This window comes from Temnothorax americanus, unplaced genomic scaffold (assembly GCF_048541705.1).
Source record: "Temnothorax americanus isolate GAGA-0224 unplaced genomic scaffold, ASM4854170v1 Scaffold31, whole genome shotgun sequence".
NCBI lineage: Eukaryota > Metazoa > Arthropoda > Insecta > Hymenoptera > Formicidae > Temnothorax > Temnothorax americanus.
The window spans coordinates 1,657,752-1,683,345 of NW_027509453.1; the positions used below are offsets into that span (position 1 = coordinate 1,657,752).

Genomic DNA, 25,594 nt, shown 5'->3' on the forward strand with positions numbered 1-25,594 from the left:
GCAGTCGTATCGCTGTCCTTCCGGCGCAGCATCCCGATCTTAATTCCCACGATTTTTTTCGCGCGCAGACGTTACTCGACTCTCACGCGGAGTGCAACGCTTGCATTTCGTCTGCGGCGGAGTGCATACGCGCGAAAGACTGCAAGCGTCTCTTGTGGGGACGGGCCGAGAGAAGCGGGAGAAAGAGAGAGAGAGAGAGAGAGAGACAGAGACAGAGACAGAGAGAGAAACGTGCCTACATGGAGCGAGAGTGCATCGGTGCACATACACGCGTAAGAGACTTCTACGTACGTACCGCAAGGGGGGAGTAAGCACACTTGCTCTGTGTATCGTCTGGTGGAGGGGTGTGCGCTGGACCCCAGCCTCCTCCGTGCCGTGTGCGGTGTGTAGCCTATGGAGTCGGGTAACACAAAACCAGTCGTCTCTCTACTGGCTAACCAGCTGGCCGTTGGCTTCTAATCCTTTCTCTATCTTTCTCTCTCTCTCTCCCTCTCTTTTCCGATTGTTTCCGCCGTGGGACGTTTCGCGCGCGAGTGCATTTTGTGTGTGTGTGTGTGTGTGTGTGTGTGTGTGTGTGTGTGTGTGTGTGTTGTGTGTACATGCTATAATTGCTGTTTAAAAATTTCGTACATTAGTAGAAAAGTCTCCAATGCGGAGAATGCAACAAACCGATCGGACGAGGAGGACGCTTCACTGCGAAAACCGTATGTTGTGGCAGATTCGTGCATGACACTGTGTGATGCAACTGCGTTCGCGTCAACGTGAGTCCGCATATTACGGGCGAGATTCGAACAGGCCCGCGAAAGTGAAACCGCGGAGAACCCCGAGTGCGTGTAGACACGGTCGATATGTTTTGCAAAAATAGTAGCACCGCCTCCTCTTGGCGTCGCGCGATTCAACGCGTTTAATTGGCACGCGAATCATTTACGTGGAATTCTAGTTGAAGACTTTTCGGTCTCGATATTACGGTGAATAAGTGCGATTTTTGTTTTATAAATATATAGCTCGTTATCGACATTCTCCGCGGCCTTTCAAACGTGCCAAAAGCGCGTAATTTCGTCGTTCGATGATGGATTTCGTCGATTTGTCGAGCCGCCGAAAATTTCGTCTCATTTTTCGAGACGCAAAGTCAAAGACGATTCTTTCGTCGCGAAACTCGTTTTCGCTCCGCGACTTTCACCAGTGATTAACGATTGTAGCGAGCAAAGAGTATAACAAAACGTTTGCGCCGATCCACAATAATCGGCGATCGCGGCAAAACGCGGCAACCTCCGATTAAACTCCGCGCGCGCGAGCGAGTTCTTGAGTTTCGCTAAATGTTAATTCGTCGTCTCATGTATCACGTGGCGTGACGAATAGCGTGGCTCCGTGACGCTCGACGCAAGGCGTTTCATCGTTACTATACGGTCACTATTTGGACGGTGACATAATCCGCGCGATCGCCAAACGGTGCGGAGCGTGCCAGTCGAGTGAAAATTTGACTTGCGAATATTGGAAGACGTTCAAAGGTGTCCGTTTCGGAATATACCGCCGTCGACGACGAGTCGCGTCGCAGATTGGAAGGATTACGTGCATCAACGCTGGATCATCTGTGTCAAGGCGGCGAGCGCCGCGTGATCAGTGAACTGTCAAACGTATCGCCGCGACAGTCATCTGCGATTAATTTCATCTCTCATTTCACTTAACGCGCTGTCACCGAGGAATCCCGCTCGTAGAAAACATTTCAAGCGACGAGTGCCGCGCAGTAACGAACGCGCGGATGTTCAAGATCTCGCGATTTTGTAATTCGGGTTGGATAGACAGCCGTTTACAAGTTAGGATTTATTTGCTCAGCAAGAGCGACGGCGAGAGATCAATTACTCGATACCGCGAGCGGAATCGAGATGGATCGTAGCTTCAAGAACAACGCGGACTTTAAAATGAATCAACAGAACTTCAAGCTGAGCGATTTCGGGATCGACGTGAAATCCGGCCACGAGCCGAAGGCCGCTGGTCAGGGTAATCAGTGTAAGGTACGGCGAAGTGCTCAGGTCAGCCAGCGGTACGTTCACGCGGAGAACGCGCATGTGCGGCAGGTTTCGATGAGCTCGGGACGACTCGCGAGCGGCTCGAATCTGCTGCAGGTCGCGTGCAATCGTTCTCGCGCCGGTCCGCTGGTGACGTCCAGCGGCAACAACCAGCACAGGAACAGCCCGAGTCAGCTCGGGCAGTTGCAGAACGCTGCGGCAGCGGCGGCGACGGACCGATTTCAGACGTCCAGTCCGAGCAACCTGTCCGGAACCGGTCCGATCATGCAGCTCAGCTCGTCACCCAGTTATTGGAAACAGTACGGGGGGCAGGAAAGCGGGGTAAATATAACGAGAGGAATTGAAAGGAGCGTGTAGGGAGTACCGTGGGAATACGAGCTCTCGATCGCCTTTAAAGCCGGGAACAATGCGACAAGCGGAGAGATTTTGCGGTCTGATTTTATCTTCGTTGTTTATTAGAACGGATTGATTTCGCGATTATCAGTGTGTGAATATTATGCGATCGGATAGCGTGTGCTGCGCGCATCGATCACATAGCATCGCAATAGCTAAGACGCGTTAACCGCTAACGATAAATTCCTATCGATTTCGGCGTTGCCGTAATCGTGTCTGTGAGGGTGTCCGGCGCGTGTCGGAAATTTCACGGCTCGTAAATCTCAAGGCGAGTCAATGTCTCGCCACGAACGCACTTTGATATCTCAGCTGAAATTCGCGTGATATTTATTACTCGACCGCGAACATTGCGTTTACGACTCGAGCACCTGTTATAGGGGAAAAACACTCTTAATCCGTTAACTTTAATCTTAAAAAAAAAAAAAAATTATTAACTTAGTCCTTGTACGTGACTTTGAATTGGTCTCTGTATCTCTTATGATCGTACTTTATATTTTATAGCGAAACTGAGGGTAACTTTTTAAATTTATCTTGAAAATATAACGACGATACACGACTTCTTGATAATTGAGCGAGAGAAAGCGAGACGTTATTTGGTCCCGGTAGCGATCGTTGCGACAGGAAGTGTCTCTCTCGAGGTTCAGCCTCGACCTAGCCTCAAGCACCGTCGCTCTCATGTCTAATGTTTGTCTCTCTCTCCACGTGGAGTTGTATTCATGGCGCGTTTCGCTCGCAGAGCTAATTAGTATGTGCCGCAGCGCCGCGTATTAGACGGTGGTCACGGTTGCATACGAAAGACACACACGAAGGGGAAACGTCGCGTCCACCGTCGCCACCTGTGAAAGAATATTTCCACGGAATTCCAAGAATCTTCCGTCTCTCGCCTCTTGTCGATATCCGTTTGCTATTTATATTTCCGCTTACGTTTTCGTATTTCTTTTTTACCCGCATATTAAAGGATAAAGGATAAAGAATTTTACTTTATATACCCCAAGGGGCCTTAAAGGGCGTTTTGATAGGACGTACCCAACCCTAACCTCGAATTCATCCACTACCTTACTGTTTCCTCCTTTGGACCAACGGTTTAACGTCTCTTCCGAAAGACGGAGCCCAGTTTTCTCCGCATCTTGCACGGAGGGGCGCGGTTTTTCGGAAAAAAACTTTTCCATGTTACATGGCTCTAGTGGACTCGAACCTGGTTCCTCAGACTACGAGTCTGGCGCTCTACCACTAGACCACACCGCCGCCCTTTTTACCCGGATATTATTTCGAATAATATAGTCTTATCGAACAAGTTAGCAAAGTTTTGTTAGATGGAAAGAATTTCGAACAGATCGGGGAATCCGGAATCAACTGGCGCTGATGAATTAGATTATGTCATGCTGTCGATATCCGTTACCGGTGCATAATTGAAAATTCTTTTTCCAAGGAGGAGCGACGTATCATCGTGGTCGAGCATCCGGTTAATTTACTGTAAGCGGATACAGCCCTTTATCGCGATTCAATCATAACTCATCCGGCGTGTATACCTTGTCTCTCTCAATTAATGAGAATTAATTGATTACTGCGGTCGTTAATTCTAGCAGGTGTATTTCACTACCAGAGTTACAAATAAATTGGAGCAGTTCTCTCTCTCTCTCTCTCTCTCTCTCTCTCTCTCTCTCTCGATCTCGCTCGCTTTTTCTCTCAACCGAGAGAGAACACTCCGATACACGTCGTCGCGTCAGGACAATTATATTAATTAGATACATCGTAGATACATTCTTCTTATCTTAACGTCGACGTTAAGATTTATGACTGCCGTCGAACCGCGTACGGTGTTTGAATAATTATGGCTTGGGAAATCAGAAAAAGCTAAGTGTTTTCAAAAGATGAGAGTTTTAAGATCTTTTAAAAAGGAAGTTTCCTTGATATGTGTAAAGAAATTGTTTAATTACGAATCTCGGGTAAATAATAATTATTTACACTGTAAGAAAATTAATATATAATAACACATATGGAGATTATCTATGAAATATTCTAACGGAGTATGTGTTGTCTGTTTGTAGAGTTTCGCTTTTCTCATTTCTCTTTCTTGCAATAGACTATGTATACGGTGTAAAAATAATGAAGTTGTGAAAGTTTTCAGTTCTCCATAAAAAGAAACGATGATATTCTTCCGGTCCGGCTATATCCCTTTTAGCAAACATTTCGATAACTGTAGATTTTAAGTCCTTTGTCTCACACAGCCTGTTTACAATACTAATTGAAGCCATTAGAGGTTGAACGAAAATAAAACTTGGAGGAATAAAGCATGGGAGAACAAACGCAAGCGTGAAATTTCTAGAGAAGTTAAATACCGGATAATTCCGAATGTCGACGCGTTTGCAGGAAGGTACGAAGGATTCGGTTTGAAGGACGACGTTGGCAGCCTCTCAAGACTGGTTTCCGCAGTTAACGTCGGGCTTTCGTAGATTTCCGTCCTGATAACTGTAATCGTAAAGCGAGCCATTACGGTAATCTTGGCCTCGTTCGTGCGGATTTGCTTCTCGCCGCCGCGCCGTTTCGATGAGCTTAAATTTTCGTTCATGCTTCCTACACTTTACGGTGTAAGAATTAACGACGATTCGCAAAATTTTTTTTGCTCTTCGAACTTTTGCCTGTAAATTTTTTACAGCGTTGTTTAATGAGTAAACCATGATACGAAGGAAAGATGCTTATACAATTAGTAACCTTGAAGATATTTCCATATTCGCGGAAAAACATGGAAAGGCATTTTGTCGTCTAGTTAACGTGCCGAAGTAACAATTGTAATTACGAAACGCTTCTAGCGGCATCAGAGTTGTCGATCATGGAAAAGCGTTAATTATCACATAATTGGACTATACGCCCCTTTTTTCTCTCTATTATTTTTCTTTTCTTTTAAGAGTGACATGAAATGATTTCCCAAGCTCGCATTCTCTGCGGCTTTGTGTACAGGACAAAATTACTACATTATTAAAGCCATAATTTCCGATATCTACTTGAAATGCAGTCATATCTGGAATGGAGTCGGGGCATATAATGGAGTTAGCGCGCTTCTCCGCTGAGTATTTAATACATGTAAAACAATGTAATAATGACATAGTTGTACGCGTCCTGTTTCGAGTTTGACATTACTACGTTGTTCGCGGTCACATGGGGGAATGCGAGCTGATCTCGAGCGTTGCGATTCTCAACGTCCGAGCAACATCTCTGTTGAATGGTCGCGCGGATATATATAGACGATCGTTCGGTATTCTCTACACGGTAAAACGCGGGAGAGGAGGGTTCTCTTCGGTCCTGTCGACGTATCCTATCGACCGACGGAACTGCGTGCCGCTTGTAATTCTGCGCAACGTCGTCTTTTATGCGAGGACTTAAATCACATTCTCGAGAAGTGACTCGGTTCCTCTCTCTCTCTCTCTCTCTCTCTCTCTCTCTCTCTCTCTCTCTCTCTCGCTCTCTCTCTCGCTCTCTCGCTCGCTCTCGCTCTTTCTCTTTCTCTTCCGCGGTGGTATAGTGCGGTGACACGCACGCGTTCGATGTATTATATTCTCTATTGGGTGATACTGAGAGAAGCAAGCGGAGAGAGAGGAGAGCTCGTGATCGCTGCGCCGAGAGAGGCCGATTCCGCGGATTTGATCCTTTTGCGGCGGTCTGACTTTACATGGGCTCAAGTCGCATTCTCGTCGAGTGAGTCGACGTAGTATAGCAGTCGAGAAAGAAAACTCAGCTCGCTCGCCTGCTCTCATTGTTCCTCGCCAACTATTGTTTCTACGTCGGCGGGCGGGCGACGAGTTCTTCTAGCGCGTCTTTGTTCCTTAAATTTGTAACAGAACTGTCGCCTGTGTGTGTGCGTGTTGCTATCGACTTCTGCTATTAATAATAGGAATAGTTATAGGTTATCTACGATGGTTTAGTAGTATTTTGTCCTTGAATGATCAAACTCAAGAAAGATGGATTTAAAAGATGCTTCGTGAAACTTCAGATTTTTATAATGTAAATTTTTGGACGTGGTGAAATGTTTTTGCGAAAAATATGCACTAAATTTCTTCGCTCTTTGCGAATGACGAGTCTTTTTGGAATTTGATGATATTCGATCATGGTGTATCGATCTCGGAGTGACCAACTTTTGTAGTGACACAATTATTAATTGGCACAAGGTACACAAGTGATAGAGACGAAGGTATGGGCAAAGCGAGAAAACGCGTCTCGCTAATGCAAACATAGATAGCGTTCGCTCGCTAAAAAATTATCACGTAGCGTCGCGCGTATCAACCGGCTAATTGTTGATTATGCAGCCGTTTATCTTAGCTCTCACTCGGTGTGTACGCGCGTCGACGATACGCCTAATAAATAATGTAAACCGCCGCGGATCTCTGGTCTCTTTTCACGTGGTGCTGCCTGGCGGTGGTGGCATCCATACGGAATTACATATGCACACCTGCCCTGTGTGTTATAACGTTGTAAACCGACGGCGATCGGCGACGGTGTTGGTAACGCTTGCGGAGACGGGTCCGCCTCGCCGTGTAAATTGTTTTAAGCCTCTTACGTCAGGTTTCCGCGGGTGGGTACTACTGATAATTAACAATTAGTGGGCACCAATTAGAACGAGGGCCGTCCGGCCGATCAGTTATACGCGTCTGCGATGATCGTCGCCCTGTTCTCAGGAGATTTATATCTTCGCATGGAGCTCGTATCATTTGAAATCGTATTAAGAAAAAATTCGGATACAAGAATTTCTATTTTCAGATAGTTTCGGGCAATCTTAACTTTAGCGATAATTTTTTTTATTTATTTAGGATTAGTTTTAGTTTTAGAGTTTTATTTCAATATAAATTTTATAAGGGAGCAATATCTTGTTTCTTTTTCAAGTTACTTTGCCGATCTATCTTTTAGTTTCGTCATTTTTCTAAGATCTCTGTGACCTCTTCGTGCAAAAAGATAAACTTGTTTTTCTCATAAATACTTTGTTGTTGCAGCAGTTCGCGGCGTAAAAGCAACGGAGTCGCTTTTTAATTCACGCGTTATTTCTCTTCGATGAAACATCTCGATCACATTTTCTCTATGTGCACAATTGGCTGGCCCGACTCGATGACAACGCATATCATTTCCTCTCCGCGATTAATTCGAAAAACGACGTTGTATCTAAATGAAGCCGCTTTGTCTCGGAGATATTCGGGACAGCTCAGCGAAAATTACACGCGACTGCGCGTTTAGTCATCCGACGATTATGGCGTGTCGAAGCGGTGGTAGCGCATAAAAATATCCTCTCACAAAAAAACCATGGACTCTACGAGTCTACGGTCCTCCAATGTAACCGCGTGACCAGAAGACGTCAACTTTTGACGTATATTCTGCAAATAAATTGTCGCAGAAGTTTTCAAGAATAACATGCAATCTCGCAATTTATGGGACACGATCGCGCATCCGTGAAATATAAGGGAATATTCTTACATGAAATATACAATAAAACTATAGCCGATAAGGCGAATTTTAATTGTCGCTAAATCGACTTCTTATCGTCTCTCTTCGACTAGATAAATGCGAAGTCTTTTTAATACCGCGGCGTCAGCACAACATCCGATCGGGTGACGGATGAAATAACGTCTGCTAAACAAATCTGAAATATTGCCGTGACCGTGCTTCGCCCAAGTTCTCGTCTCTCCCGGGTCGTTCCCTCGGTGGTTGCGATATCTTGATGCTCGCAATGATACGATAAGTACGATTCTGTGAAATTGGAGCTCTCAATAGGTTCTCGCATGAGGATGATTTGATATAACATCATTTAAAATCAGTATTTCTTAGCGTCCCGAAATTATTATCTAAATTAATATAATTTTTCCTTATTAGACAAATCATGGCTAAAGTAAAATAATATTAAGAAAACAGAGGTAATGCTAATCTTCGTCTTTGAGTAACGGAAAGTTAATAGTATGTATATAATCCTTATATAGGGGAAAGCCTTGTGTATATGATACATATTTAGGATAGTAAAACTTAGGCTATTTAGAACTTTTGTGAGATAATTTTTCTTCACATAGAAATGAATATAAATGTTTCTTTATTGCTGTGACGTAACCGAAGGTATTGCATAATTCAGCATGTGTTTAATACCGTTTCGCCTTCGGAGAGATTATACGGAGGTATAACGTCTTCGTGACAAGTGCAAGAAGACGTTCCAATTCCTGGCAGCCGTTCGAAATGGCGCAACCGGAAGTCGTCCTGTGTCGCGTACATGCCTATTCCATCTACGGGTATTTCCTTTACGGCCGCCCGCTTCTCCGCCATGGGAACCCATCGCGATCCCGTAGCACATGGGGGAGACTAAGAGGCATAATTTAAGGAAAGAAGAGACAGTCATTACCATATCGTGCTAAACAGCTTTTATCGAGCCACGAAGTTCCCACATTTCTCTCCGCCGTCTTATGAGCGCCCCTATGTCGTTGCGAATTAAGATTTTGCACGAGCACCCAGCATGCCAACAGCGCAAGAAGTTAGGGTTGCAACACAATGTCATTAACCGTGTAAACGCCGAACGAAATAGAAACACACCCCTTACGAATAATTTTTTAAATTGCAGAATTGAATAGCGAACGTCGAAGATAAGTTTGCGATTAATCTTAAAAATTGATAAAGAAACAAGAGAAATATTTTATTATTTTATTTCATCGCGAATAATTCATCAGATAATTTTGCAGCGAACGAAACGGCCTGTGGTATCGGATAATTAAGCGATACGAGAGAAGTAAGAAATGGAAGTGCGGGGCGAATATTCAGAATGAGTAAATCTTCTTGGTCGGGGGCATACTATCGATTTGCTCGACGGACGCACCTCTTATCGCACGACTGGACAAATTTCGCATCGAGTTGTCTGAATTATTCTCTATTGCTGATATCGCCGGCTGTACTTCTGCGTGACGCCGGCAATTTGTGAGGGGGGGATTACCAACACGTGCGACGCGGCTCGCCGGCCTCCGTACGTACGCTCGCGTGCGTTATACACGCGTGTATGGAGGCCGGCGTGAGGCTGTTGACTGAAATTATCTTGCCGTCATCTACGACACACGAGGCCCATTAACTGCCAAGACCGTTGCATCTTTTCTTTTTTTTTCTCTCTTACAAACGTTCCGCCATTAACCCATTATGCCGACAAAGGGGAAAAAGTGGCGTACAGCGTGGCGAATAAACGACTCCGCAGCCGATAAGGCTTATCGATTCGCCAATTATGCGTGGATTTATTATCGAGGCGTCTGTTTGGGCGTAAAATAATAAATCTGGTTTCTGTGCGTCGAAAATTAGTAGCCACATCGAATCGATTTCCAGCACGTTGTTCTCATGACGTCCTCTACGAGGTGAGAGATCGTCCAACGATGGAAGACGTCTTCGTGGGAATTCCCAAGGTCCAGCGAAAAAGGAAAAAATTCATTACTTCGACGAGGCACCTGGTTTCGTCTACTCGCTTCTCGACAGGCAAACGTCTCGACGTAAATTAATAAGGGGATAATCGGCGATCCATTATCTCGTTAATACTGACCCTCCGCCTTTTACATCCTTCCCCTATCCTCCTCTCTCTCTCTCTCTCTCTCTCTCTCTCTCTCTCGTGTCTCGTCTCGTCTAATTACCCTTCAGCTCATTTCCGCCCACGTGTACTTAATAACGATCATAGGAAAGAGCGAGTGTAAAGAAAAAGTAATCGTGGCTGTCAGTTTCAGAATTTTTAGCGCATTTGTTCGAACTGTTGTGTTTTGATTAGAGAAATTATTCTTAATTATTATTACTTTATCTTGTTATGAATTACCATTATTATAATAATATTTCTAGTTTTTATTTTGCGACGTATAAGTATAACATTTTTTTTCTCATAGTTACGAAGTGACATTGATTAAGTCAGTTCACATATTGGCCTCGTACAGTGTAGGGTTAAATCAAGCGAGGCGAGTTGTGAATCACGACTATGGATGTAAAATTTCCGGAGTATATGTGGGGGATGAACGACGACGACGACGCGGTTGATCGAGAACGTGAGGTGGCCATCACGTGCTCAATTTTCCGAAGGTTTCATAACATTCGTCTCGCAAGGAGGGTTGCGCGTGCCTGCACCCTTCTGTCCTATTTCAGATCCTCGAAGGCTAATTTCCCTGACAGAGACATTTTCGTTCGGTCGGTTCAGAGTCCGAGTCTCTCTCGCGTCGCCGGCCACCGCCGTCTTCTCCGTCTCACCCTCCCGATAGATCGTAAGACCCATCGAGGAGAGAAGGGTAGGAAGGGAGAACTAAATCAATGTAGGACATTTATATTGGCTGGAAATCGCTGACTCTCCAGCACGGACCGACCGCCGTGGACATCCGACCGGGGACATATTAAGATTTCTGATCCGCCGCGTCGCGACCACGGCGACATTTTTATCATTGCGTGTCCTTTCCTTTCTTGCCGCGAGGAGGAAATAAAACGTGAATTATTGTCCACGCGGTGTCTCTCGCGTCGTGTCCGCGCACGTTGTCCAGCCCTGGGTCTCCACGGGGCCCGGGTTAAAGTGGCCGTTACGGTTTTCGGTGAATAATTTAATGGCCCGTTTAGCGATGTCGGCTCGTGAATATCGTACGTCTCGCGCGCGATACGCTTAGCAAACATTTTTCCCCGCTCGGCCGAATTTCGCGTTGATCCACGGCTAACGAGAAAATCCGAGTAAATCCTTAGCGATTGAACGCTAATCTGTGTAAATGGAACGACAAGTGAGACTGTTTTCTCTCCTCATTAAAAAATACATTGAATAATTTAAATTTTTTATTAAACAGACGTACGTGTTATTTCCATCGTGCGCTTTGTTCAGAGTTTATCGATTAATTTTTGAACGCTATTTAAATTCGTTAATTTTTGATTGTGATTTTATTTGTTACAAAGTACAACCATGAAGAATAAGAGAAAAAACGAAGGTCGAAAAAAAGAGGAGAAAGGTATATGATGTATCAAATGGACTGTTAAAGTTTTATATTTGACCGCGGGTGTCAAACCAATTCATTTAAGTTAATGGGAAATTTGTGTGTGCAGCGCAGTTTATCATCCAATTAATACCAGTTTCGACCTCTCTTCCCCGGTTGAAGAAATGTTTTTATTTGTAAGGCCGTTATCGACCGGTTTCGCTGATAAAGCTCGATACTTTTATCGGGCCCCGATTACTCCTCTATCTCTCCCAGATACTCCGATGCCAGCGTTGCACGCTCTCGAAAACGATTTCATTTGCCATGCGTATGTCAGCGATAGCGCGTTCGTTCCTCTTTCTCTATCTCTGTTCCATTTTGTACCATATTAATGCAAAGGAGAAGGGAGAGACGGAGCGTATACGACTGTTTTCCGTTCGCGATCGAGATGTGTCCATTTTAATATTACGGCCGCAACGCATTTTTATCCTCGGGCTCCTCGGAGTCGATCAGCAGACTCTCCCGGTTGAATGCGCTACAAAGAACGGAAACGCGCGCTTTTCTCTTCGTAGAACGCGCTTACGCGCGTTTACGAGTCGCCCGCGACAGACGGGCTTATCGCGCGAGCCATGCGGCAGCACAGCTCGGAGATATCACGAGGAGGAGATGCCTAGCTCCGCGTCGCTTCTTTCACGTAACCGCGCGCGTCCGTACGAGCGCCACGACGATTGGATCGCGCGTCGCTCCCACCTCGACCGCGCGGTTCTCGATCGACGCTGGTGAACGCGCGATACCGCGGCCGACAGTCGCGCGTAGTCGTCCGCGTTGCTCGGTATATTGTTTCACGTTGAGTCGAGTCGAGTCAAGTCAACTCAACTCGAGTCTCGCTCTCCCCCTTGTCAGTCCGGATTCGCATTGCGATTATCGATCTATCGTGAGAGTCTCCGGACGGCGATCTGCGCGTAAAACGTAGTTGCGAAGTTCCGACGTCGGCAAAGTTGTACGATTCTTTCATGGCCCGGAGAAGGCGTTAAATTTCGGCCTGACGCCCCATAGTCCTCGCGTTAGCGGCCGAAGTTTATTCCTATACCACCGCACCGCCCTCGCTCCGCGCGAAGCGAGCGCGCGGCACTTTTCGACGTGTCGGAAAAGCACGACGAGAGAGAAAGAGATAAAGACGGGTAGAGCGGAACGGGAGGGTGGAAGAGGACCGGCATCGTGCGCGAAAGTTTTCGGCGCGGTGTAGGCGAGTAAAGTAGCAAGTGCCGTGGAATATTTTAACATATATCACGACGAGAGAGAAAGAGAGAGAAAGAGAAAACGAGAGGGAAGGATAGAGAAAGAGAAGAGAAATTGGGACGAGGGGTTGCAGCGCGCGCGATAGCTGTCTTCCTCTCGCTCGTTCCTCTCTACTTGGCCGGCTACTCTTCTTCCGCTTCGTCTTCCTCTCGTTCGCGCGGCAACTCCTCCGGAGCTCGTCACCGGATCAACGTGCCTTCGTGGTGGTGCGATGTGCCGCCCTTGCATGGCGTGACCCGCGCGCGAGGACGAAGTCCGTGCATCGTCGAATCAGCGCGCACACGTTCCCGCCGCCAGCATGTTTGTCTGCCACACGGACTACGGCAGCTATAAAATGGTAAATTTACCGAAAAATGCGGACTACGCGAAGTCCCTCGATTGTATCTATCCGTAATCCTTACCTACCGGAACGATCGATAGATCCCGTTTCTGTCGCGTGCACCCTCAGTGCATCATCTTTCTACATTGCCTTTTTTCCACATCGAAGCCTTCGTATCTACCTCGATTTAAGAAAAGGGAGAAGGAAATGAAAGAGAAGCGCCAACCTATAAATCTATAACTTGGAGCTGAGAGCACGAATGTTCTGTATATGTAAACTCGCGACCGCATAATCCGTCTCCGGTCTGCGATTTCTTTCAGAGGAAACTTTTTCCGATCTATTTGGTCACTTGGAGAGACGTCCCCGACGTCCATAATGGATGAGTAATTAAGTTGTATTGAATAACGCCGTTTGCTTTATCCTTCATTTAATTTAAATGATTGGAGCACAATACCGGGATTAGACAATCATCGCGCACGAAACTGCTTCCGCGCTATCATCGCTGTCTTACGTCACGTTCGACGTACAGCTCTATATTAACGAGCATCCAATCCCAACAAGCTCCTAATAATTGATTTATCGTCTTACTCCCTGGCCTTCGTCGCGTTCTAAAAATTGGAGCACTGTATATCTAACGAGCAAATCTTAATCTCGCTGATACGAGTTGACGCGTTATATCGTCACTATAGCATCTTCGACAAGTTTCAGGTTCGACGCTCTTTCTCGCGAAGAATATCGCGCGTTGCCAGGGCACGACGAACATCGTTAAATCAAACCTCCTGCTCGTCCCTATGAAGATTGACAGCGTTAATTGGATCGAAAAGAGCGACCTAATCTTAGATTTTTATTGATGTACGCGTTGCGCAAGGATAACCGTGCGCATGTGTATGCGTGTAGCCGTTTAATGACTCCATCATAGCGATTTTCTCTAGAAGCGTGCGCGCGCGCGCGCGCGCGCACACGTTCCTCTCGCGCGTCTATGTCGCTGAATTAATGACCGTTCTCGCTACGAGCCACGACGTCGGTCGGTGTCGTAATAGTCGACCGGGTCTATCGTAAGATCGATGGAGAGACGCGCTATAATACAATGCACAAAGGTGTCGCAAGAAACGAAGATGCAACACCGCCGCTGGTGTCTGCCCAATAGTCGACGGTGAAGTCCGCGTGTCGTCTCAATTACAGCGCAATTTTTCTCATTACGCCAGAAATGCTGAAACGTCGATGCTGAAGTCGACGAAAAGTTTCGCGGCTCGCAGAACAGCGCGACGAGAAAATTATAAGTATACGCGGCGGCGTTTCCGTTTTGTTGCAGCGCGTCGACTCCGCGAATCGCTCGCTCGAACGAATCGCGTTAGGATTTCTTCCGTTTTCTAAGCTTACATATACGTGGCTTGATAAACGAATTCTTGATAATGAATATTTGCTTTTTCTGTTGCAGTATGGCTCGGATGAATTCGGGCAGGACTCGCCGAGATACACGTCGCCGAAGAATGCCCTTTACGCGGACTCCTATTACATCGGTAAGTGAAAACAAGAGATACATTAATAAAAAATAAGAAAGATGAAGATACTATACTTCAGTTTTAGTATAGCTTCGATAAGAAAAAAAAACGGATTTTTGTCAAGTGAATCATTGCATCCTTGAGATCTCTGGGGCAAGCAGACATCACGATAGATAAAGAACGAAAATAGAGCACATAGTAACAGACTCGTTATAGATTACTAATTTTATGAAAGTAGTTATGAAATAGATTATTGACTTATATCTGTTAATAATCGATATCAGCGGATGTGAATGTAATTAAACGAGATAGTGCGAATCTCGGGGGGGGGGAGGAGGTTCGATAGATCGATCGTTATCTGCAAATCAGCATAAGCCATCGGCATGGAGGCGCGCGCGTACGTATACGTACGTATATATCATTTAGAAATCGCATAACGATCCGAATGGACGATAAAAGGGATTTTACGAGCGCACTAATATTCAACTGTTTAACGTTCGCTCGTAAAATTTGCCGCTCTGTCTGTCGCGCGTAAAAACAATAACAATCTCGTTATTTGTTCAAGCGGCGCGGCGGGGGCGTCGAAGTTCGTCGCTGGATTTCGCGGATATATCCGGCGCGCCGTCGAAAAAAAAAAAAAATCCACGGGGAAACTTCGTCGACGAGATATTGCCAATAAAAGCAATTCTCCGCCGCCTGCTTCGGCACCGGCCACTGCCAATCGCGCTTATACTACTTTGCTGTCGTAACGAACGTTTATCGAAGCGCCACGGCGCGTCTTAAGCCCGTATCAGACTACCGACTGCGAAGGCCGACCCGACTGCCGATCGCGACTGCCGACTCACATCTAGCCAATAGACCATGATCTATTGGCTAAATGTGAGTCGGCAGTCGCGATCGGCAGTCGGGTCGGTCTTCGCAGTCGATAGTCTGATACGGGCTTTAGTCTCGCTATTTTAATAATTTTTCGCCGCTCGCGGAAAGTCGCTTTGATGTGACTCACATTCCCTTACGCGATACTACCTGTAATATCGATTCGTTGCGCTAAAATTGAATAACGCGCAGAATATTCGCTTTGTCTAATAATAATTACTGTGTCGCGCAAATTGCTCTATTAGTCGGAGCTGTAACTTATTTTTATAGAGCTATAATTGCGGTTTACGGTTTATTTCGTAGATTATAACGGATCTTTGAAAAATTATCGTTATCTTGCAAGACAGGTGTACATGTACACCGTCACGCTCTAAACTCCACGGCAGTCCACGGATATTCGTCGCAGCTCCTCAGACTTATTCAGAAAATCGTAGGAAACTTTATACCAAACTTAACATCTCAAGTACAAATAACACAGCATTTTTTAAATTAAATCATGAATTATACACGGAGAGAATTTTTTGTTATGTTTTACCCTTAAATTCACTACAAACTTGGGACAACTTGGCAACCAAGGAATTTTTAAAATATACAAGACATTTTACAAACAACGTGATAAAAACTACCATGCAGATTGATAAATTTTGAAACATTTTTGAAATTTTTTAGATATATTTTAGTAAAATTAATCAAACATATTTTATATTTTAATGTAATAGATACTAATATTTTTTATTATTGTGGATATTAATCAGAATAGCTCGCATAAAATTCTTGGTACATGTTGTTCCACAACTACCATGATTTCAGGGTAAATTTTAAAAGAAAATTCTCTCTGTGTGTGTAAAAGGATTTTGAGCGTGTTGTAAAAAGGCTATATTGGCGAAACATATGATCCGTAGAATTCCGCGTGCTTAAATATGCAAATATTTTAGACGATCTGCACAATGATAGATCTACGAAAACGGCGAAGTTTTCACCGCAGGTCTCGTTATTATGGATCAGATGAGAAAAGTAGCAGTTTTAAGTACGCTTTTGAAATACGTGTCGGCGCTCGTGGCACCCGGTAGCTGACCGGAATGGCTTATAAATGGGAGAGGGGGGGGGCCTCCCAACGACGAGGGGGCGAAAAAGTTTTATCAGACATCGAACACCGGTAGTTGGTAGGAACGCCCGAGTAGTTTGGCTTAGTTTCCGTTTTCTCGTCGAGGAGCGCCCGGTACGGGAATTATATCAAGTAAAAGTATCAAGAAATACGTTCCCGAAGCTTATTGCTGTTGTTTTCAACTGAAATAATGGTCCGCGCTCTGGGTGCCGCGTCTATTGGCCCTTATACCGGGGGTGTGTGTAATGTGCGCGCGCGCGCGACTTCACCGCAAACGACGCCCGGGACCGAGTGAGACGTTAGAAAGCGCGAAATTTCGACTTGGCGAAAGTCCAGGGAAGTTGTATCATATACTCGCGGATACTCGTTTCTCGAAATAATTACTGCGGAAGGAATGACATCGCCGCTTGATTAGGAAGTTTGGCGCGGCGCGTGTCCGAAGCGGAACGCCGCGTTAATCGACCGAAATTGTACAAACACTATGAAGCGGAGTGCAAAAGGCGCCTCTGACGAGTGGGGAAATTCGATTAAACGCCACGAGGATGCATTTTAACTCGATTTGGACGCTCATTATCCGGGCACGTGCGTGACATTCTCCGCTCGCTGAACGCCACGTGCTCTATTATTTATTATTTCCCGCTCCAATGAGGTAGAAAGTGCCCGGATACGTGTACGAGGGTTCCATCGGTATTTTACACGTCAATGATATATACTTAAATTTTTACGAATATGACGAGCGATGCTGTATCAAAAGGCAGAAACGTTCGGAACGTCTTCATAACATCGCAAAAGTCCCCATCATTGCACCTCTATTATTGAGACGTTCTCTCTCTCTTAAATCTCCCTTTTTTGAATGTGGATGCTCTGAATCGATTATTTAGATCTCGGATATTCGAATAACGATGGGATGACACACGATTGATCGAAACCGCGCCTCTCTCTTGTTGCAGATGGTAATACTACAGGAACCGGTCCCGGTGACCCATGGACGGGTAGCGGCGGCGGTGTCCAACCCCCATACAGTGGATACGCAGCCTCTCACCTGGCGCAGCCAGCCTATCCCATGCACCTACCCCACGACCCCATGGTAAGTGATTTCTCCTATACCTCACTCTCTTTCTTTCTCTCGTTTCTATCCCGACTATCCCCATGCCGCGGCCGAACCCGAAGAAACGATCAATCACGCGTGACTCGGCTGCTGGTTCCTACGGTGCCGTCGCCGTCGCGAAAACGACGTCTCTGGAACTTGATAATAGACACGACGATATTCCTTCTCCCGTATTCTCTGTCGTAGAACACGTGAGTTCGACGAGGAAGTCGACAGATTAAAACCTAAGGGCGAGCGACCTAATCTCTGTGCTACGGAAGATCGACGTGCCTCCCGAGTGGCGTTGGGGCCTCTCTTCCTCTCTGCCCCGAAAGTCACGAGGTTCAACGAAACCTCGAGTGCGTAATCGACGTATAAAAATTGAATTCGACGACGAAAGATCGAGTTTCCGAACCGGAGAACTGGCGCGCGGTAATTTCATCGCGATAAGTCGCGATCGCTGAATTTAGCTCGGCCGGGAATTCCGCTTATTCGCGAACTTTTATCCCGTTTTAGCCGACGTCGCTGTACGTCGAAGCGGACGGACGGACGGCTGTTTGAAATGCACTCTTCTCGGACGAGATTCCGGGAGAGATGCGAGATTCTCGACGTTCTCGATCGAGAACATGCACAAATACGCGAACTTTTCGGAGATTTATCGTATCATTTTGATGGCTTTCCGCGGAACGTGATAAATTCTGATCGCGCTATATAATGCCGTCGCTAAATCTCACCGGCGGACGGTCTCGGCGATTCGCGAATTCGCGCGAAGTGCCAGGTCGTCTCGAGGACGAGCCGCGCGTCGCTCCTCGGTCGGCCATTACTCTCCGGCCAACCGGCGTCGGCTCTAATCCTCATCGTCGACCGTGATCCGACGGGCCAGCTGGTGGTCTCTTCCGACTGTCTTATTTCGGACCACCCGGTTGATTGTCGCGTGCGCGCGAGGAGAGGGGCGTTCCTCTCTTCATCGCCTCGCCATGGTTGAGAGACACTGTTGACAGTGCTCCACGTACCCGGAGTAACGTCAAATGACTCACTGGCGTCTATATATAGCCCCGACCCTCCCGCTACTCTGTGTTTCTAGTCAAGTGCAGCCTTCGTTTGATTTACGCCGTTCATGGTTACCACGAAATCCTCCTCTTCGTGGCACCTCGTACCCGGTTTGAGACAACGAGAGGAGGCTTCTGCTACCGGCGTATGACGTCGCGATGCCTTCGGGAATCGCCGATAAATGGCGAAATCGCCGACGTTATTTTTATTTTCATTAAAACGTCATTCTTTTATATATATTATATGTACAATAAAGCGCCGTAAACTTCCGGCGCTCTCGGATCATAAAGCCCGACTTTTAATGACTGTAAGACAAACCATTTTATTGTCGTTTGCGTAGCTACAGCGAGGCCTATTGGCCTACGTGATATGACAAGAAACGTCGTAAAGATGTTGTACGATTTAGGGCGAACGCGCCCAAGAAGGATGGAGTCAAGCGTCAGCGAGGTAAGATTTCTTTCGGTAACCAAAGATTTAAACATTTACGATCTTCCAGTTTAAATGACCCATCTTCCGAGAACGCGCGTTCATCGAAGAAAAGACGCTGTCTCTAAGTTTTTCTTATCTATCCGTCGAGATCCGACGCGGTCTCGCCGTCGATATTCGTCGCTACGCTTCTTCGTAAAAGCGGCGCGTCGATTAGACGACTGTTTTACGCGCGGCGTGTACGTCTTCCGTAGGCGTCCCCGGCTACTCTAATTTGTTGATAAATACACTACGTTCCATAGAGCGACGGCACTGGCTTAAAATTAGACTTTTACGAGCGGTTTCAGTAGGTGCGAGAGCGCTATCCCACGCTCGGCGTATCCGATATCAAAGCTGGTCGAGGCGATCCATTATGACCAGAAAGATGCGCTTGAGGCGATCGTACAGATCGCCGAGCGGCTCCTGGAAATTACTCGGGATTCTTGTAACGGGGACTTTCGCGCACGCATGCACGAAGACATGCATTCAAAGAAGACATCCCTTCTGAAATCCTGCGGAATCCCCGAACATCCCGAAGTCTCTCTCCTGAAGTCCCTTCTGCGACGAAGATAAAGAAAATCTACGAAGATTAAGCTTGAGATGCGTAGACTGTTGCATCGAATAAACCACGATGACACGTTGATGTCGTTATCTTCCTGTTTCGTATATCGAACGACGCTCCTGCAAATCCTAGAATTCCTCCTACGACAGAGAACCTAGAGATTCCAACATACTGACGCAAGTTCGATAATTAACGTTGAAGACGCGATCGCGTATTCCCACGACTTCGCCCCGAGACGGGGTTACCACAAGAACCGAGCGTCGAACCATTTGCGCTTGGCGGTTTCAGGCATACTCGGCGATGTCGCCGAACGGTGAATCTGCAGCGCCGATCCTGGGCTCGGCGGTGACCAGTGCGGCTTCCCTGCCGCCAATGTCGACATTCCGGGGTAGTGCCGCGGTCGCGGCGAACAGCGGCACAGGGGCGCCGTCGCCGGCATCGTTGCAATATAGCCATAGTCCTGGTGCACCGACGACCGCGCCTTCCGCGCCCAACGCTGCGCCCACGACGAACCAGCAATCCACCACGGAGGACACCCTCGGCAAGACCCTCGCATCCGTCGTGAGCACCCGAGTATGTTCTCGGTCGTCAAGTCATCAAATTTTTTTACGCTTACAGAGTAAAAAAATATTTAACAGAGACAAAACGTTGTAAAATAATTGATATTATTCGTTAGATGAAACGAGAATACTTGGATGATCTGAATAATTTATGTAACACTTAGAGACATTTTCGAAATCTAAGTAATATTTATAGCGATGGTCAGATACATTTTATTTTATGACGTTTCTTCGCGGATGATTCGGACGATCGTACTTCGTAATGTTATGTCACGACGTGACGTTATCGCGATGTTTTTCACAGATTTATCCCACGGACCAATCAGTATCCAGTTATAGCAGTAATCCATCTACGCCCGTCAGTTCGCCACCACCTTTAACCGGCTCGGCACCAGGTTGGGCACCTGGAGCCGCGCCAGTATCTCCGCATTTTACGGCGGACCCCAATCGTGGTATTCACATGGTATGTATCGAGGTATCTTGTATTTGTTACCATTACTAATTACGACCATCTCACGGCCACCGCACAAGCCACGGAATCTTTTCAACGTTGTCCATTCTCAAATTATTTTACCAATTTACCGGTACAGTTATTTTGCTGATTCTCAATCCTTGCAATATATGGAAGTCTATCGAGGTATGATCGATCGAACATCGTTGAAAAATTTCTTGGACGCGCGTATAATTTTGGCCGCTTCAGTAAAACACGCACGGGACAATTTTTCACTTTTATAAGCGTTGGTCACCGTTATTCCGCCGTTATTTCGCCACACGTACGCTGATGCGACACGTCAACAGCATTATCAATTATCACGCGCGCAGTTCTTATCTTTTTTGCGGGGGAAGGGGGAGGATTGTTACGAGCAATGGAGGAATGGTATACAAGCGGAAGTAAAGGAAGGTCGTCGTTCGCACTGTCAAAGACTTATTTTTTTGTGTGTCAAAGATTAATTTTTTATTACGAGATATTACGGTCGCTATTCGCACATATAATCACGCAGCACTGAAATTGCACAAAGTGCATGATCGCGTTTGCACCGAGAAATCACCGTTTGTGTGCTTCCCTTACGTTACGAGCGGCTACTTATTTATATCTTCCCCCGCCCCGCCCCCCATTTGCGTAAAAGATTATTAAGTTTATCGTTCTCTCCCGTTCATTTGACACACACACTTTTATTCATTCCGCCCTGTTTGTTGTGAACGTTGTGTTGACTTGGTTGTTTCTCTCTTTTTTTTTTGGTTTTGTTGTTGCGTTGGTGTTGTGTGTGAAGCCGGCGCCTGAACAGCAGAGGCTAGACGATGCCATCGGCTTCCTTCGCGACCACGCCGAGGTGAGGACCGCCGAATTTCAGTTTTTTTTTTAGCCCTCTCCCCTCTTCTCATTCGCTCCCTTCTTTTCCACGTTTCTTTTACGCATGTTTACGCCACGAGACAAATGTCACAACCTGTTCATTGCACTTTTTGCTGATTATTACGCTTTCGATTAATTATGATTATATATTGTGATGAGGTCTTTATATTGTGCACAATGTATAATCGTAGCTTGTATTTTTCTATTAACAAAAACGCGTTTCGATAAATCATTCGGCATTAAACCGTATTAAACCCTTTAATTAAATAATCGGTCGAATCCTTCTTTTATATAATATTCTTGTAATACTATCTTTCTTCCGAGATCTACTTCTTCGGTCAACAGAACTATCTTTCCATGGAGCACTTAGAGAAGCGCAATAAGAGAATTCAATATTGACTTTGAATATTATATTTTCCATGTGAAACTTTTCTGGAATAAATCGTAAAAATCTAAGAAAAAATAAAAACGTCAATGATACGTCTCCCCTTATAGTATCCCTCGAATAATATGTAATAAGGCAGCAGGACAATCTTGAACTATCGGTGCGTAATCGAGTCGCATTTTCGGTATTCTGTTGGTACAGGGGACACGGATGGAGGAGCGGTTAGACGATGCCATAAACGTACTGAGGAATCACGCCGAAAGTCAAGTGGCCCTTCATCTTGGCCCGGTCGGTCCACACGGCGGGATATACTCGCACACCTCACCACCGCAGCTGGATCATTTGGTAAGAAGCCTCGCCAATCAGCGACGAATAAGAAATACCAGGGCAATTACAATCACGAGGAATCCCTTTTATCCCACGATACGCTATAATACTATCTCTTCCAGACGAGTCCACATTCTGCGGTAACGGTGACGCAACCTCAAGGTTCCTACCCCGGTCTTACGCCTACGCCCGACACGGACGGTTCCATCAAGATCGAAAGGTTACCTGTGACGAATGCCAGTAAGTTGACCCCGAAGTGGCGTATGATGAATCGCGATATAATAATTTGCAACGTAGGAGAAACCAGCTCGCGATTACAGCGGCGATTCCCACAACAAGCTTTTGATGGCTTGATGTTGGTCTTTCCTCGGCCTATAACTATTTTCGCGTTAAAAATGTCCAATGATTTTTTTAATCAGAAGAATCCCGCGATAAGAATCATGATTACGGCGCGTCCTTTCGATCACGATCTATTCTCGCATCGTCGCATCATCGAGCAGTCACTTTTCCCATGAATTCCCGCGAAGGAGAGGGAAAAGGGAAGGAGCTCCCAGGTGTTCCACACAACGGACTCGCGGCCGAATAAGGAAATATTAGATAAATCACGCGAAGTCTTTGCTGTCCGGCGGTCGTGCCTGCATTATTCCCGCGAGTACGTTTGGTTATCTCTCGCTCTTCGTTTCTCTTTCCGTCTCGTTGCGTCCGTCCCTTTCGGCCTCTCGCGCTCTTGGAGTCATTATGCCGACGGAGAACATTTGATGGTATCCTTTTACTACGGATTAGGAGATCCTACGTTAGCTGGTCGAAGGAATGCAGAACATTCTTGCGGGTTTGGAAACTGTTTACGCGCATAGGAATGAATGGAAATTCGTGAAATCTCGTCTGGGGTAACTTCCGTGAAAAGCAGCGTATATTGAGAACTAAATAGCCCGAATCCTTTAAGGAAATACGTTTGATTACGCAAATATTTCCACCGTGAACGTTTCGTTCGCAGTCCAGGATCGCACTTTCGCGCACATAATCGTGCATCTGATTTATCCGCCGCGATTGTTTCACGAGTTTATTTTCAAACAGACACATTCGCGGCATACGTGAGCCTAATACTCTTGCGAATCGTCAGGCGAAAGAGAGAGAGAAAAAGTTTAAGGCGATCGGTTGAATCGGGGTTGAGCAAAATCCAGTAAAGCGCGTTTCCAGCTGCTCCTAATTGGACGCTTTTCACGGTTTCGTGACTAAGCCTCCTTGCCTAAAGCTCCGGGATAATCGAAGATCGTGATCGCCGTCTTCGGCGAAGGTCGGTCGCGTTTGTTCTTTCTCCGTTTCCGGATAAGCCCGTGACATTTTTTCGCGGTTGCATTAGATAATCTGTCGACAATGCTCGACTAGGCTACTGTCATGGTCTGTGTTTTTTTTAAACCCTCTTGAAATACGTTTCGCCTTCGGAATTACGAAGAAATGAAAATCACACGCTTCGAATTGACATGAATTTCACCTGGTTTCTTCTGCCTTGCGAATTATATGTAACAATGCGATTTTCGTGAACATTTTACGCGGCAGTATTAATAATGAACAGAATACATCCCTGCATTAGAAAAGAGGAAAGATCCACCCGACAGCAGCGGGGGCGAGACGAAGCCATCGAGCAGCGAGCTCGCGGTGGCCGGGGTAATCGGGGCTGCTACAGTCAACTCGACGTCGCAAGGAAAGGGAACGAAGCGATCGCGCAGATAGTAAGTATCTGAAACAGAATTTTCAAGAGACAAATTCGCCTAAATAAATTCCTTGATAGATTAGACGTGTCGAGTGATAAAAACGATGATAAAAATAAAGAGAAGCTGCAGTCGACACGCCGCGTGTCCAACGTCTGTTTCGTTTCGCCCCGAGTCTCATGGACGTTGAAAAAAATAAAGATAAATCATATCGCTGCATTAACTTGAGAATCCCCATGAAAATCGAGCGAATTAGAATTTAATTTCCGACCTTCGAAAATTTATTCCCGAACTAACTTGCTGTGTCTTTGAACAACTGTTGTTCGAGCGCCGACGAAGACTGCGACGATCCTGGCACCAAAGCGGTGCGCGAGAAAGAACGTCGCCAGGCCAACAACGTGCGTGAAAGGTTAGTGAACACACGCAGTACGCACTTCGTTGCATCTTGATACAAACAGTTCCTCCTGTCCCGTTCTCGCTCCCACAATCCCGATGATGTACATACATGTACGCGCTTAAGCGGGGAGCACACACTTCTGCATAACGCATAATGCGTAAGCATAAGAAAATTGATTGGTCTATATTTTCTTATGCACATGTGTATGGACCAATCAATTTTCTTATGCTTACGCATTATGCGCTATGCAGAAGTGTGTGCTCCCTGCTTTACGGTGCGGACGATACGCGTATGTACGTCCGCGTCGCCGAGCGTAACATACGAAAAACAAAAAAAAATTCCGCTGTACATTTTCCCGGGGAAAGTTCCTGCCACCTAGTCGTATGCATGCAAAAAAAAAAAAAAAAAAAAAAAAAAAAGAAAAAAAAAACACCACGAGGTGCTATTTGTGAACGAGCAATAAAGCGTGGAGACGATTAATTCACGAAACGTAATTTGGGGGAAACGCGCGGCATGTTTACGACTTCGTTACAAGATGAGTACAAATGTCCCGCAATCCGAAATGCTCCTCACATCCCTTGCACTGTATAAGGCCCGTATTCAGGCGTGAAAATTAAAATGTTTCTGGTTAAGGACAGAAATGAGATGAGACAAGAATGGAATTTTAACAGCTCTCTCTTGCGTACCTACAAATCAGTCTCATTTTAATTCAGCTGCGATTCGGTCCCTAGGCATGCCACTTCGTTTTTAGAACATTTCGCACTTATTTCTGCATCACTGAACGTTGCATCAAATTGCTCAGTTGTATAGACTTTTTCTCTTTTTACTCCCACAAGCGCATTCTTTTACTACCTTTGTAAAAATGAAAGAACATGTCGTATTATTTGTAAACTGATAAACTGTGTTGGCATAATACACGTGTTACATACATTTTTAAGGAATTGTCATACATTCTTAAAATCAAAATCGATCAATATCGATCTTTCAATAGGACACCTAATCAGATATCTATTTTGATGTTAATTATGTATTTTTAATTATTTGTGTACTGTTTTACTTTCTTATTATTCTAGTGATTATTTTTTTTTAATCCTTCTAAATTGTGTTGTTCTGGAAAAGGATTTTTATTGACAATTGTATAGATATCATCTGCATTCTCTAATTTTCTAGGTAGCAGCGTCAAAATAGAAGATCTGCATTTTTTGATCCGAAAGATCACTGTCCTTTGACGTGATTATTCGCCGTCGACTGTTCTGTGCAAA

The 25,594-nt window shown here is 45.8% G+C and overlaps 1 protein-coding gene across 12 annotated transcripts in view; it reads left to right on the forward strand.

Moving 5' to 3' along the window:
- LOC143901023 (transcription factor 12-like) overlaps positions 1-25,594 on the forward strand; it is a 117,955-nt gene that overhangs the window by 85,758 nt on the left and 6,603 nt on the right. For 2 of the 12 annotated variants that reach the window (XM_077412942.1, XM_077412948.1), the window contains 9 exons: positions 14,398-14,479; positions 17,390-17,526; positions 19,892-20,176; positions 20,468-20,626; positions 21,435-21,493; positions 22,091-22,244; positions 22,349-22,466; positions 23,800-23,956; positions 24,255-24,344. In XM_077412942.1, coding sequence (XP_077269068.1) covers positions 14,398-14,479; positions 17,390-17,526; positions 19,892-20,176; positions 20,468-20,626; positions 21,435-21,493; positions 22,091-22,244; positions 22,349-22,466; positions 23,800-23,956; positions 24,255-24,344 — 1,241 coding nt within the window. Of the gene's footprint in view, positions 1-1,736; positions 2,349-14,397; positions 14,480-17,389; positions 17,527-19,891; positions 20,177-20,467; positions 20,627-21,434; positions 21,495-22,089; positions 22,245-22,348; positions 22,467-23,799; positions 23,957-24,254; positions 24,345-25,594 lie in introns of those variants that run through there. The other 10 variants (XM_077412939.1, XM_077412941.1, XM_077412943.1 and 7 more) reach the window with 9 other exon arrangements.